Source organism: Molothrus ater, chromosome 5, assembly GCF_012460135.2.
Source record: "Molothrus ater isolate BHLD 08-10-18 breed brown headed cowbird chromosome 5, BPBGC_Mater_1.1, whole genome shotgun sequence".
In the NCBI taxonomy this organism is placed as follows: Eukaryota; Metazoa; Chordata; class Aves; order Passeriformes; family Icteridae; genus Molothrus; species Molothrus ater.
Window position 1 is genome coordinate 460,885 of NC_050482.2, and position 14,153 is coordinate 475,037.

General features: G+C 64.5%; 2 protein-coding genes across 2 annotated transcripts in view; one reads left to right on the forward strand and one right to left on the reverse strand.

The window, feature by feature from the left end:
• Positions 1 to 2,862: 2,862 nt before the first annotated feature.
• Positions 2,863 to 14,153, reverse strand: part of LOC118698183 (staphylococcal nuclease domain-containing protein 1) — a 79,675-nt gene continuing 68,384 nt past the window's right edge. The window contains exons 17-24 of the mRNA XM_036401291.2: positions 7,112 to 7,300; positions 6,264 to 6,405; positions 5,766 to 5,889; positions 5,601 to 5,670; positions 4,803 to 4,916; positions 3,848 to 4,051; positions 3,247 to 3,291; positions 2,863 to 3,106 (exon numbers count right to left, since the gene is read on the reverse strand). Coding sequence (XP_036257184.1) covers positions 3,041 to 3,106; positions 3,247 to 3,291; positions 3,848 to 4,051; positions 4,803 to 4,916; positions 5,601 to 5,670; positions 5,766 to 5,889; positions 6,264 to 6,405; positions 7,112 to 7,300 — 954 coding nt within the window. The 3' untranslated portion in view covers positions 2,863 to 3,040. The remainder of the gene's footprint in view (positions 3,107 to 3,246; positions 3,292 to 3,847; positions 4,052 to 4,802; positions 4,917 to 5,600; positions 5,671 to 5,765; positions 5,890 to 6,263; positions 6,406 to 7,111; positions 7,301 to 14,153) is intronic.
• On the forward strand, positions 10,974 to 13,797 carry LOC118698184 (leucine-rich repeat-containing protein 4). Its single transcript, XM_036401292.2, has one exon. The coding sequence runs from the start codon at positions 11,318 to 11,320 to the stop codon at positions 13,286 to 13,288; it is 1,971 nt and encodes a 656-aa protein (XP_036257185.1). The 5' UTR covers positions 10,974 to 11,317; the 3' UTR covers positions 13,289 to 13,797.

The window sequence follows — 14,153 nt, forward strand, 5'->3', positions numbered from 1 at the left end:
CCCCCGGCCCCTCGGTCCTACCTGGAGCTGCGGCCGCGCTGCGCTGGGCGCGGGCCCGGGGGGGGCCGGGGGTCCCGGCGTGCGGGGGGGCCCCGCGGCGGCCGCGCTCGCCCCGGCGGCGGCGATTGACCCGCATTGACGTCACTGCGTCATCAGGGTTCCCCTGGAAACACGCGGGGGCTAAAAATAGCCCGGGGGGGCGGGGGGCGGGGCGGGGGGCGGCCCCCCCTCCCCCGCGTCTGCCGCTATTCTGGGGACAAAGCGACAAATATAGAGCGGGAGGCCACTCCCGGCACGGGGACACCCCCGCGGGGGGGTGCGGGACACGGGGGGCGGACACCGGGACACCCCTGGGGCACGGGGGGACGGACACGGCGACAGCGACAGGGACGGACACGGGGACAAGGGAGGGACACGGGCGGGCAAGCACGGGGGGCACGGACACAGAAACAGCGACAAGAGGGGGCACCGCCACAGGGGAAGGCGACAACCGGGGATCAAGGGGACACCGGGAGGCAGGGCAAGGGGACACTGGGAACTGGGGACGCCGGAACATGGGGACATGCGGGTAGTGGGACACTGGCACGTCACGATATGGGGACACTGAGACCCTGGGACAAAGCGACACAGGGACATGGGGACACCGGGACAGGGGGACGTGCGGGTACTGGAACACCGGCACCTCAGGATATGGGGACACCGGGACACGGGGACACAGGGACATGGGGAAATGGGTGTACTGGGACACCGGGACACAGGGACATGGGGACACTGGGACACCGGGAAGTGGGGACACTGGGACATGCAGACACGGGGACACCGGGACATTATGGGGACATGGGGGTAACTGGGACGCTGGGAGAGGGGACACTGGGACCGGCGGACATGGGGACACTGGGAGAGGGGACAGGGTACAGGACGAGGGGACAGGAACAGGGACGGGCGGGGACAGGGATGGATGGGGCGGGACGGTCACAGCTGCAATGGGGCCGTAATGGGGTGGGGCCGTAATGGGGTGGGGCCGTACTGGGCTGGGCTGTACCCGCACTGGTCCGTACTGGGATGGGTTATACTGGGATGGGTTATACTGGGATGGGCTGTACCCGCACTGGTCCCTACTGGGATGGGTTATACTGGGATGGGTTATACTGGGATGGGCTGTACCCCCACTGGTCCGTACTGGGATGGGTTATACTCGGTTATAATGGGTTGGGTTATACTGGGATGGGCTGTACCCGCACTGGTCCATACTGGGATGGGTTATACTGGGTTATACTGGGATGGGCTGTACCCCCACTGGTCCGTACTGGGATGGGTTATACTGGGATGGGTTATACTGGGATGGGCTGTACCTGCACTGGTCCATACTGGGATGGGTTATACTGGGTTATACTGGGATGGGCTGTACCCGCACTGGTCTGTACTGGGATGGGTTATACTGGGATGGGTTATACTGGGTTATACTGGGATGGGCTGTACCCGCACTGGTCCCTACTGGGATGGGTTATACTGGGTTATACTGGGATGGGCTGTACCCGCACTGGTCCCTACTGGCCGCGCTGTTCTGTGTTTGCCGTTTCCGCCGCTCTCGCCAGGTGGCGCCATTTCCCTTCCCGTTCGGGCCGACGGAGCCCGCCCGGTACGGACCAGTACGGACCAGTATGGGCCCGGTACGGACCAGTAGGGACCAGTGCGGACCAGTATGGGCCCGGTACGGACCAGTAGGGACCAGTACGGACCAGTATGGGCCCGGTACGGACCAGTACAGAGCAGTACGGACTGGTAAGGACCAGTATGGGCCCGGAACGGACCAGTACGGACCAGTATGGGTCCCGTACGGACCAGTACAAGCCAGTACAGACCAGTTCGGACCACTACAGACCAGTAGAGCCCAGTAGCCTTCTCCACCATCCAGCAGCACCCCTGCACCTGCAGACCCCCAGATACACCCAGAGGCCTTGAGGGACCCCCAGAGATCTCCTGGCCCCCCCTTGCAGACGGAGTCAGAAACTCCCAGGGCCCCGTAAAGCCGCCCAGAGCCCCCCCAGACCCCCCAGACATGTCCAGAGACCGCCCACCCCGCCAGAGCCCCGGCTGGGGCAGGTGAGGGCGGCCGGGCTGGGGACAGGAGAGAATGTGGGACAAGGGACAGCCCCCCCTGCCCTCCCACTCCCGTTAATTACGATCGTTGCCCGGCGTTAATTATCGATCCACCCGCTCCATGTTAATTGGCTTTGGATTCAATTAGCGCTGCCCCCTCCAGCCCCTCCCACCCCGGAATCGATCCGCGGCGCGGGGACAGCGGGGACAGCGCGAGGGGGGCACCGGCGGGGTTGGGGTGACCCTGGGGTGGGGTGCGGGTGACAGGGGGAGCCCGGGGGGCTCTTCCGGGGGTGCTGCCGCCCCTCCGGTCAGGTTGGGGTTCAGGGGTCGCACTGGGGAGGGATCCAGGTTTGGGACCCAGAGCTGAGGTTCAGGGTCTGGAGCCACTCTGGGACCCCTAAATCTAGGGGCTGGGTGGGGGTCCAAGGTCAGGAGCTGGTTTGGGGTCCCAGGGTGGGGAGGGTCTACAATTGGGTCCCAGGTTTGGGGTCCAAAGGAGGGACCAGCAGATGGGACCCAGGGTGAGGTCCCAGAATGGGGTCCAGATTTGGGGGCCGCACTTGGCTCCGGGGGGGCTTGGCTGCTGTTCTTGGGGCTGTCCCCATCCCCCTCCATGCCCCCCAGAGCCAGGACAGGGCCGGGGGTCCCAGGGCTGCACCCCCAGAGACCCCCCCCAACCCCCAGTGCCCAGCCTTGGTCTGAAGGGGTGGGGGGGCTGTTCCCAGCACAGAGGAACCCCGAAACACCAGAAAACACCAGGACGCTTCACTACGTTTATTGGGCCTCTGCAGCGTTAAATACAGGCCAGGCTTTGGGGGGCCGGGGGGCTGAGGGTGCCCCTCCCCCCGGAGCACGCCCCCCTGGGCGCCCCCCCGGGGGCGGAGCCGGGCGGGGGGGCCCGGGGGGTCGGGGGCACCCCCAGGGCCCCCCCGGCCCCTCAGCGGCTGTAGCCGAACTCGTCGGCGTCGTCCGCGCGGAAGTCGCCGTAACGCCACAGGTTCAGCTGGGGGAACGGGGGGGACACGGCGGCGTCACGGGGGCTCCCCCGCAGCCGGGGGCCACCCCGGGGGTGCCGCCCCCAGCCCCCGCCCCAGGGTGTGCCCCACACCCCCTCCCCCCCCCATCTGGGGTCCCCCCACTCACCCGGGCGCTCTTGGCCGCCTCCTGCGCGTTCAGGTACTCGGTGACCTGGGGGGACAGCCCTGGGTGACCCCGCGGCCCTGGGGGGGCTGGGGACACCCCTGGGGTGGGACAGGGACCCCCCGTCCTTCTGTGGCTCCCTCTGCCCGCAGGGGATGGGGGTGGGGTGACCTCCCCAGCCTGGCCCCAAGGGGGACTCGGGGGTTTGAGGGTGGTGGGCAGCACCGGGAGGTGGGGGGACCCCCATAGTCCCAATGACCCCATAGTCCCAATGACCCCATAGTCCCAATGGGGCAGCAGCTGGGCTGGGATGGATCAGCACCAGCGGTGGTGGTGGGGGGACAGGGACCCCTCAGCATCCACCCAACATCCCCAGCACCCCCAGCATCCCCAGAACCCACCCCACAGCCCCCAACAGTCCCCCCACCCCTCAAGCACCCACCTCAGGCCTCCCAAAAACCCACCCAACATCCCAGCACCCACCAAGAGCCTCCAGCCCCTCCAAACACCCCGAGTACCCACCCAACACCCCCAGAACAACCCCCCAGCACCTCCAGCACCCACCCAACACCCAGAACAACCCCCCAGCACCTCCAGCACCCACCACTTTCTGGAACTGCCTCTCCTTGCGGGGCTCCACCATCACCAGCCCCTCCTTGACCAGCCCCAGCCCCACGTCGCTCTTGGAGTCAGCAAACTGCAGGGTGACGTGGGGACAGCCGGGCCCCAGGTGCTCCACGTTGAGCAGGCACTGCGTGTTCTGGATGTCCCTCACCACGCTGTCCACGGCGTCCGCCCGCGCCTCCTCCTGCGCCCGCACCCGTCACACACCCGCGGGGACACCCCGGCCACGGGGACACCCCGGCCATGGGGACACCCCGGCCATGGGGACACCCCGGCCATGGGGACACCCCGGCCCAGCAGGGACACCCCGGCCATGGGGACACCCCACCCAGCAGGGACACCCCACCCAGCAGGGACACTCTGGGCCACCAGGAACACCCCACAACCTTGGAACCCCCCCGTGGCTTCTGGGGACACCCCACATCCACAGAGACACACCATGGCCTTTGGGGATCCCCCAGACCCTCAGGGAGCCCCCATGTCTGTCAGGGACCCCCAAACCCTCAGTGATCCCCTGTGGCCTTCAGGGACCCCCCAGACCCCCAAGGATCCCCCCAACCCCCAGACCCCAGGGACCACTGGGTGTTTTGGGGACACCCACAACCCACCGTGGGCTTGGGGTATCCCTGGGATTGGGGTGTGGGGGGTGCTGGGGTCAGTGTCATCAGGGTTTTGGGGTTACCCTGGGATCACAGGTCAGGGTTGGGGTCGGGGCATACACTGGGGAGCTGGGGTTGGTGTTTGGGGTCAGGTGACACAGGCGGGTCCCAGGTTCAGTGTTCCCAACTGGAACCAGTTTGGGGGGGATGGTTTGGGGTCCAGATTGTGGTCACAGGGTTGGGGCCCATGGGCAGGACACAGGGTGGAGGTTTGAGGTCAGGGATCACAGTGGGGGCCCAGGTATGGGGTGACAGCAGGAGCCCCCCTGTACTCACATCCTGCGGCACCTGGATGAAGGCAAAGGTGTACTCGGTGGCCTGGGGCGGCAGCACCCGCGGGGAGAACGCCGGGGGCAGCGGGGCCAGGCGGCTGGGGGGCAGCGTCTCCTTCTGTGGGGACACCAGGGGGACACCAGGGGACATCAGAGAGGGGAGACAGCGAGAGGGGACACCAGGGACACCAAGGGGATGGATGGATGGATGGATGGATGGATGGATGGATGGATGGATGGATGATGGATGGATGGATGGATGGATGGATGGATGGATGGATGGATGGATGGATGGATGGTTGCTGGATGAAGGATGGATGGATGATGGATGGATGAGGGATGGGTGGATGGATGCTGGATGAAGGATGGATGGATCCACAGATGGATGGATGGATGGATGGATGACGGATGGATGGATGGATGGATGGACAGATGGATGGATGGATGGATGGATGGATGGATGGATGGATGGATGGATGGATGGATGGATGGATGAGGGATGGGTGGATGGATGGATGGATGGATGGATGGATGGATGGATGGATGGATGGATGGATGGATGAGGGATGGGTGGATGGATGCTGGATGAAGGATGGATGGATGATGGATGGATGAGGGATGGGTGGATGGATGCTGGATGAAGGATGGATGGATGGATGGATGAGGGATGGGTGGATGGATGCTGGATGAAGGATGGATGGATGATGGATGGATGGATGGATGGATGGATGGATGGATGGATGGATGGATTGATGGATGGATGGAGGGCAGTTTTCCCCCCCGTTTCCCCGGTGCCACTCACGTTGCCGTAGTCAATGTAGAAAATGTGCACTTTGCCACCCGACTCCACCTTCTCCACCCGGGCACGGTACCTGCAGAGCAGGAGGGATTTTGGGGATTTGGTTCTCACCCCACACCCCACTGCTGCCCTGGCCCAGCCCGTGGGCTCAGCCCGTCCCCTCCTCACCATTCCCCGTCGACGAACTTGGCGATGCAGAAGTCGCCGCGGCGCGGGACGAAGGAGCCCTCCACGGGTGGGTGGGCGCCCACCTCGGCGCGCATGTTCTCCATCAGCTTCTCCAGCTGGGCACCTGCAGGGCCCCGGATATCCAGGATAAACCCCCAGCCCCATCCCCAGCCTGACCCCAATCCCGCCCCTCAGTGTGGCCCCAAAGCCTGAACCCCAAGTCCCAACAATGGCTTCAACACCAGATCCCAAACCTGGACCTCAATCCCAGACCCTGCCCCAAGACCTTTGGACCCCAAACCTGGATTCCAATCATGAACCCCTATCCTGGTCCCAAAAATGGCCCTGGGGGGTGAAGGGGTGACCCCACATCACCCTGGACACACAGATTTGGGTGTTACCCACCAAAGCCACAGATCCACATCCCAGCCAACTTGCCCCACCACCGGTCTGGGGAGCACCTCTGGATGCTGGGGGGGCCCTGGTGTCCCCCCGTACCTGTCTCCACATCCTGCACATAGAAGTGGAGGTCGTCGGTGATCTCGGTGACAAACACGGGTTTGTAGTTGGCCGTGCGCTCCTTCTCCTCCAGCACCGGCACCACCTCCTCCACCGGCGTCTCCTCGTAGTGGGACCACACCTGGGGGGACACGGGGACCCCTGCCACACTCCAGGTGACAGCAATGGGAGGGCGGGGGGCTGGACCCGGCAGTGGAACATGGCCAGGCCTCAGCCTGGGGGGGGTCATGTCCCCGGGGTGGGACATCCCTGGGGTGGGACATTCCTGTGGTGGGACATCCCTGGGCTGAGACATCCCTCATCTGGGACATCCCTGGGCTGGGACATCCTGTGGTGGGACATCCCTGGGGTGGGACATTCCTGGGCTGGGACATCCCTCATCTTGGGACACCTCTTGGCATGCAATCATCCTCTCTCGGGGTGGGGACATCTATCTCTAGGAGTGGGGACATTCCTTTGGGTGGAACACCTCTTGGAATGGGAACATCCATCATGGTGGTGTGGGACATCACCTCTTGGTGTGTGGGCACCCAGTGGGTGGGAACATTAATTGGGGTTGTGACATTTCCTGCAGTGGGGCCATCAGCTCTTGGGGTGGGGAATCCCTTTGCACAGGGACATCCCTTGGCACGGGGACACCCCTCACAGTGGGAACATCTCTTGGCATGGAGACACCTCCTGGATTGAGGCCACCCCTTGACACGGGGACATCCTTTAGTGGGCACATCTCAGGGTGGGGACATCGGTGTGGTGGGGCCATCTTTTGGGATGGGGCCATGTCTCTGGGGTGGTGACACTGCTGGGGCGGGTCCCCTGGCCCCCCTCACCTTCTCCTTCCTCTGCTTGGCCGCGTCCTGGGCCGCCAGCAGGGCCTTGCAGTAGGGGCTGCGCTCGGCCGTGAAGTGGACGCGGGACAGCGCCTGCTCCACCAGCGCCACCGACAGGTTCACGCCCTCGATGTGCAGCCACCCAATGAAATTCCCGGCCTTGTCCATGCTCTCCACCTCCACCTCAACCTGTGGGATCCGGGGAATCTCATGAGCTGTGGGCTCCTGTCCCCATCCCAGCCTGCCCCAGCTGCCACCTACTCCCAGCACTCCGAGCTCGCCCAGGTGGGGCCCCCCCAATCACCTCCCTGCACCCAGCCTGGACCAGGGACCTGAGGTGGGGGACAAGGGACATGGGGGACCCACCCATGGGGTACACAAAGCCACCAGGTCCTGCCATATCCTTTATCCCATTCCACCCTGGGTATCCCAACCTGAGAATCACACCCCAGGAACCACACCCCAGGAACCACACCCTGGGTATCACACCCTGGGAATCACATCTCCCCCTGGGATGGGTGGGACTTGTGGCCAGTGTGGCCCTGGGGACAGCACATGGCACAGGACAATGCCAGGTGTGTGGCCGAGGCACTGGGGACAGCGAGGTTTGGGTCCAGGGTGACATGGGCCACACCACGATGGTTCAAACCCCAGCCATGGCCTTTGCCCTCTCAGTGGGGATTGGCTTTGCCAGTGCTGCCACATGGAGCCTGTCCCAGCCCTGAGCTCACCCATCCCACCACAACTGCTTCCGCTGCTTCCCAAAGCCTGGAGGTGTCCCCGTGTCCTCACACTGCGGTGGCTGTGGCACCTCACTGGACATGGCACTGAAACCGGCCATGGCACCTCACTGGACATGGCACCATGCTGGCCATGGCACCAAAACTGGCCATGGCACCCCACTGGACATTGCACGACACCAACCATGGCACCAAAACTGGCCATGGCACCAAAACTGGCCATGGCACCCCACTGGACATTGCACGACACCAACCATGGCACCAAAACTGGCCATGGCACCAAAACTGGCCATGGCACCCCACTGGACATTGCACGACACCAACCATGGCACCAAAACTGGCCATGGCACCAAAACTGGCCATGGCACCCCACTGGACATTGCACCACACCAACCATGGCACCAAAACTGGCCATGGCATCATATCAGACACAGCATTGCACTGGCCACGGCACCTCACTGGATATGGCACCACGCTGGCCATGGCACTGCACTGGACACAGCACCACATTGGACATGGTTCCACACTGGACACAGCACTGCACCGGACACAGCGCCACACTGTCCATGGCACCACACCGGACATGGCACTGAAAATGGCCATGGCACCAGCCCAGACATGGCACCTCACCAGACACAGCACTGTCCACAGCCACTGCACCGGACATGGCACCGCTCTGGACACGGCATCACACCAGACACGGCACCGCACTGTCCATGGCACCACACTGGACACGGCACTGCACCAGACATGGCACCAGGCTGTCCATGGCACCACACCAAACACGGCACCACACCAAACACGGCACTGCACCGGACGTGGCACTGCACTGGACACCAAACTGCACTTGCCAAGGCCGGTGTGTGGCAGGGACATGGCCCCAGGCCACTCGCTGTCCCCAGGGCTGCCAGTGCCAGGCTGGTCCCTGGGGTCAGCACGTTGTGCACGCCTCTGGCACCTCCCCAGTGCCTCAGGGTGACAACAGTGTCCCTGTCCCCCTTGTCACCAAGACGTCACTGGCCAGGGGATATGCAGGACATTGATGGACTCAGGGACAAGATGTGGCAACTGCAGTGGACAGGGAACAGGTGGGACCCACAGGAGGCCACCAGGTCCTGCAGCTTTTGGGGGGGACATCATCAGAACAGCTGCAGCCCCCTGGGGACGTGCCACCATCATGGGGACAGTGACTCCAGTGAGGAAGGACAGGAGGGTCCTGGGGTGCCCCCATGCACTGCCAGACAGGATGTCCCAGAGGGGCCACCAGCCCCACAGAGGTCCCCAACACCCAGTGGCGGCACTCAGGTGACAGCTCCAAGTGCCACCAGTGCCACCAAGTGCAGGGGGGCCATAGGGTGCTTACAGGGGCTGCAGGTGGTGTCGTGCCCCCCAGTCCCAGGGGGAGAGAGGGGACAAGGCACAGCTGGGGGTGCAGAGCCCAACCTGGGCCCCAAAGAGCAGCAGCGCCATCAGGTCTCAGGGTCCCTGTCCCCAGCCCCTGGCAGTCACCCCGTGTCCCCCCTCACCCCTGCAGGGCTGGAGCTCCCCATCAGTGTCACAGCTCAGGTCGGGTCTCAGCCCCAAGCGCCGGGGGTCTTGGGGGTCCCCTATCGGCGGGGGGGTCCCCCCCGGTCCTCGTCACCTCCAAGCCGCCGAGCCCCACGTTGCCCCCGTCCCTTCCGTCCCTCCCTCCGTCCATCCGTCCCTCTGTCCCTCCGTCCGTCCCTCCGGGCCCCGGGGAGGGGTCGCTCGGGGAGCGGCCCCCCCCCGCTCCACAAGCCCCGAGCGGGGCTGCGGGGAGGGGGAGGAGGAGGAGGCGGCGGGAGGGAGGGAGGAGGAAGAGGAGGAGGAAGCGGCGCATCCCGCATCTCCCCCTCCCCGCGCACAAAACCGCTCCGGGGCCGCCGCACCGGCCGAAGCGGGGCCGGCGGGGGCCCCTCCGGAGAGCGGCGGGTGGGTGGGTGGGTGGGGGTGCGGGGGGGCGCGGGGGGGTCTGTGCGGAGCCGGGATGCGTCAGCAGGAGCAGCGGGAGCGGCGGCAGCAGCAATCCATCCGCGCTCGCACTGAAGGACAAAAGGATGAGCCAGCCGCCTGCGCGGCTGCTTCCCGCACCGCCCGCACCGCCCCGCACCGCACCGCCCGCACCGCCCGCACCGCCCCGCGCGGCCCCCGCCACCGGAGGATGCCCGCCGGCACCGCGACCGCCACCGCTGTCACCGCCGCTGTCACCGCCACCATCGCCCCGCGCCGCCGCTGAACGCGACACCCACGCGGGGACGCGGGAACGACACGCGGGAGGGGACGGGACGGGACCCCCCCGCCCCGCCACCAGCGCAGCCGCCGCCGCTACCGGGAGGTGCCCCCGCCGGCATCTCCCCCCCCCCCACGCCGACGCCCTTTCCTCCCCCCCGCTCCCTCCCCGAACCGCGTTTTTCCCTCTCCCGGGGGGGGCTCCCCGCGATTTATTTATTTATTTCGGCCTATTTTTAATCTTTATTTTCCTGTTTTATTTTTAGGTTTCGTCCGGGTTGTTTGGGTTTTGGGCTTTTTTTTTTTTAATATTTTGAATTTTTATTTTTAGTTTTTCATCTGATTTTAGCCTTATTTTAACTTTTATCCTCATTTCCGTTCCTATCTTGATACGATTTTATTTTAGATTTTTATTCCGTTTTTACCTCCTTTTCCATTTCCCTTTCCTGGCCAATTTTTTTTTTTTTTTTCCCATTCCCATTTCCCTCCCCGTTTTTCATTTTTTTTTCCACTTTTTCTCTCCTCCGCTCCCTCCCCTTTTCCCAATTCTTCCTTTTCTCCCGGCTTCTTTTTTTTTTAATTATTTCCTTTTTCGCCACTTTCCCCGCGTTCCCCCCCCGCCGTTTCCCCGCGGCCTGGGGGGGGCGGCCATGCGGGCCCCGCCGAGCCCCCCGGGCCGGCCCCACGGGCGGAGGTGCGAGGCCGCGGGGTTGGCCGCGCTCGGGGGCTGCCGGGCCCCCGCTTAGCCGGGCCGGCCCCCCCCCATCCTGCACCGCAGCCTCCAGGAGCCATTTTGTCTTTTTTTTTTTTTTTTTTTTTTTTTTGGGAGCCGGCCCCCCCCCCCCCCCCCCCCCCTCGGTCCCGCGCCCCCCGCGCTCGCCTCGAGCCCCCCCGGACCCCCCGATCCCCCTTCCCCAGGTAGGTACTGGCGAGCGGGGCCGGGCGGGGGGGGGTTCCTTCTCCTCCTCTCCCCCCACCCCCCCCCCCAGCACCTACCGTTGATTTTTCCCCCCCCCCCCTTAAATTTTAATTTTTCCCTCCTCAAACCCCTCTCCCCTCGGAGCCTCCCCCCGACCCCGGCACCCCGACCCCCCCCTCCCCTCCGGCCGGCGGGGCCCCCCAGCTCGTGGGAGCCGGGAGAGGGGGGGGCCCCGAGCCCGTTCTCCTGTTCTCGCCGCCATCCCCAGACGATGGTGAATGATGAACGTGCCACACCATGAAGCTCTTGTGGCAGGTAACTGTGCACCACCTCCGCCGCCACCGCCGCCACCGCACCTGGCCGGGGCTCCTGGCCGCCTCCCTGACCCTGCACGCGTGGCTCCTGGCCACGGCCGCCGCCTCGCCGGGCCCCCAGAGCTGCCCCTCCGTGTGCTCCTGCAGTAACCAGTTCAGCAAGGTGGTGTGCACCCGCCGCGGCCTGGCCGAGGTGCCCCCCGGCATCCCCTCCAACACCCGCTATCTCAACCTCATGGAGAACAACATCCAGATGATCCAGGCGGACACGTTCCGCCACCTGCACCACCTGGAGGTGCTGCAGCTGGGCAGGAACGCCATCCGGCAGATTGAGGTGGGCGCCTTCAACGGCCTGGCCAGCCTCAACACCCTGGAGCTCTTCGACAACTGGCTGACGGTGATCCCCAGCGGGGCCTTCGAGTACCTGTCCAAGCTGCGGGAGCTGTGGCTGCGCAACAACCCCATCGAGAGCATCCCCAGCTACGCCTTCAACCGCGTGCCCTCCCTCATGCGCCTCGACCTGGGCGAGCTCAAGAAGCTCGAGTACATCTCCGAGGGCGCCTTCGAGGGCTTGTACAACCTCAAGTACCTCAACCTGGGGATGTGCAACATTAAGGACATGCCCAACCTGACGCCCTTGGTGGGCCTGGAGGAGCTGGAGATGTCGGGCAACAACTTCCCCGAGATCAAACCGGGCTCCTTCCACGGGCTCAAATCCCTCAAAAAGCTCTGGATTATGAACTCGCAGATCAACCTGATCGAGCGCAACGCCTTCGACGACCTGACGGCGCTGGTGGAGCTCAACCTGGCCCACAACAACCTGTCGTCCCTGCCCCACGACCTGTTCGCCCCGCTGCGCTACCTGGTGGAGCTGCACCTGCACCACAACCCCTGGGACTGCGACTGCGACATCCTCTGGCTGTCGTGGTGGCTGCGGGAGTACATCCCCACCAACTCCACCTGCTGCGGCCGCTGCCACGCCCCGCTGCACATGCGGGGCCGCTTCCTGGTGGAGGTGGACCAGACCTCCTTCCAGTGCTCGGCGCCCTTCATCATGGATGCGCCCGCGGACCTCAACATCTCGGAGGGGCGCGTGGCCGAGCTGCGCTGCCGGACGCCCTCCATGTCCTCGGTGCGGTGGCTGCTGCCCAACGGGACGGTGCTGAGCCACGCCTCGAGCCACCCGCGCCTCTCCGTGCTCAACGACGGCACCCTCAACTTCTCGCACGTGCTGCTGACCGACACCGGCCTCTACACCTGCATGGTGACCAACGTGGCCGGCAACTCCAACGCCTCGGCCTTCCTCAACGTCAGCACGGCCGAGCTCAACACCTCCAACTACAGCTTCTTCACCACCGTCACGGTGGAGACCACCGAGATCTCCCCCGAGGACGTGTCCCCCAAGTTCACCAAGCCCGTGCCCACCACCTCGACGGGCTACCAGCCGGCCTACACCACCACCACCACCGTGCTGGTGCAGACCACGCGCCCGCCCAAGCAGGTGGCCGTGCCCACGGCTGACGCCGGCGACAAGCTGCAGACCAGCCTGGACGAGGTGATGAAGACCACCAAGATCATCATCGGCTGCTTCGTGGCCGTGACGCTGCTGGCCGCCGCCATGCTCATCGTCTTCTACAAGCTCCGCAAGCGCCACCAGCAGCGCAGCACCGTCACCGCCGCCCGCACCGTGGAGATCATCCAGGTGGACGAGGACATCGCGCCGGCCACCGCGGCCACGCCCGCGGCCGCCCCGGCCGGTGGGGCAGGGGAGGGGGCCGTGGTGCTGCCCAACATCCACGAGCACCTCAACTACAACACCTACAAGGCCGGACACGGCGCCCACTGGACAGAGAACGCGCTGGGCAACTCCCTGCACCCCCCCGGGACCACCCTGGCCGACCCCTATTTAATCCAGACCCACCCCAAGGAGAAAGTTCAGGAAACCCAGATATGACTCTTTTTTGGGGGATTTTTCCTGCTTTTTTTTGGGTCGTCGTCCCCCCCCCCTCCAACCCCGGCCCCGAATTATTATAAACGCAATAGATGCACAAAAGCAGAACTCCAAAAAGAAGGAAACCCAGGAGAATTCCTCAATACTAAGGAAAACCAGGAGAATTCCTCAATAATAGACACAACTTTTGTACAGGGGGGGGGAGAGACTCTTTTTCGTGTACATGCTTCTATAGCCAACCTCGGGGCCGAGAAGAGCAGCAGATTCTATTAAAATTTAACGAAACCCACCCAAAACTCCTACAAAAAACCACTATTTTCTAACTCGCAGGTTCTATTTAAACACAAAAAGAAACAAACCAGGAGAAACAGAGGAGGAAAAAAATAATCGGTAATAAGAGGAAAAATCCCCGTGCTCGGGGACGAGCGGCGGTGCCGTGGCGCGGGGGGACACGGGGGACGCCGGAGCGGTGGCGGGAGCTGTCGGGGTGTTTCTGGGGGGGTTCGGGGTGTTTTTGGGGGTTATTTGGGGGAGGGGGTGAGGTCGGCCCCCCCACCCCGCGGCGCTGCCCTTGGCCGCGCGCCGGCGGCTCCGGCGTCACCGGAGCGGGATCTCGGCCCCGCGCCAAGACCTTCCCAATGCAATAAAGGAATGGATTTTGGGGGGTGGGGGGCTCGGGGGGGGCGGGGGGCGCAGCCTGAGGGCTGGGGATGGACGTCTGCAATGTATTCAAGCAAAAAATTCCTCAAAAACCCACGGGAAGGGGGGAAAACCCCGCAAGCGCCTGGGGGGGTGGTTTGGGGGGGGTATCTGGGGGAGGGGGAGAGCGGGTGCCCCCCCGCTTTGCTCTGCACCCCCTTTCCCACGG

What these genes read in the sequence shown, in the direction of transcription:
- LOC118698184 (XM_036401292.2), top strand. Translation starts at nt 11,318, where the DNA reads ATGAAGCTCTTGTGGCAGGTAACTGTGCACCACCTCCGCCGCCACCGC.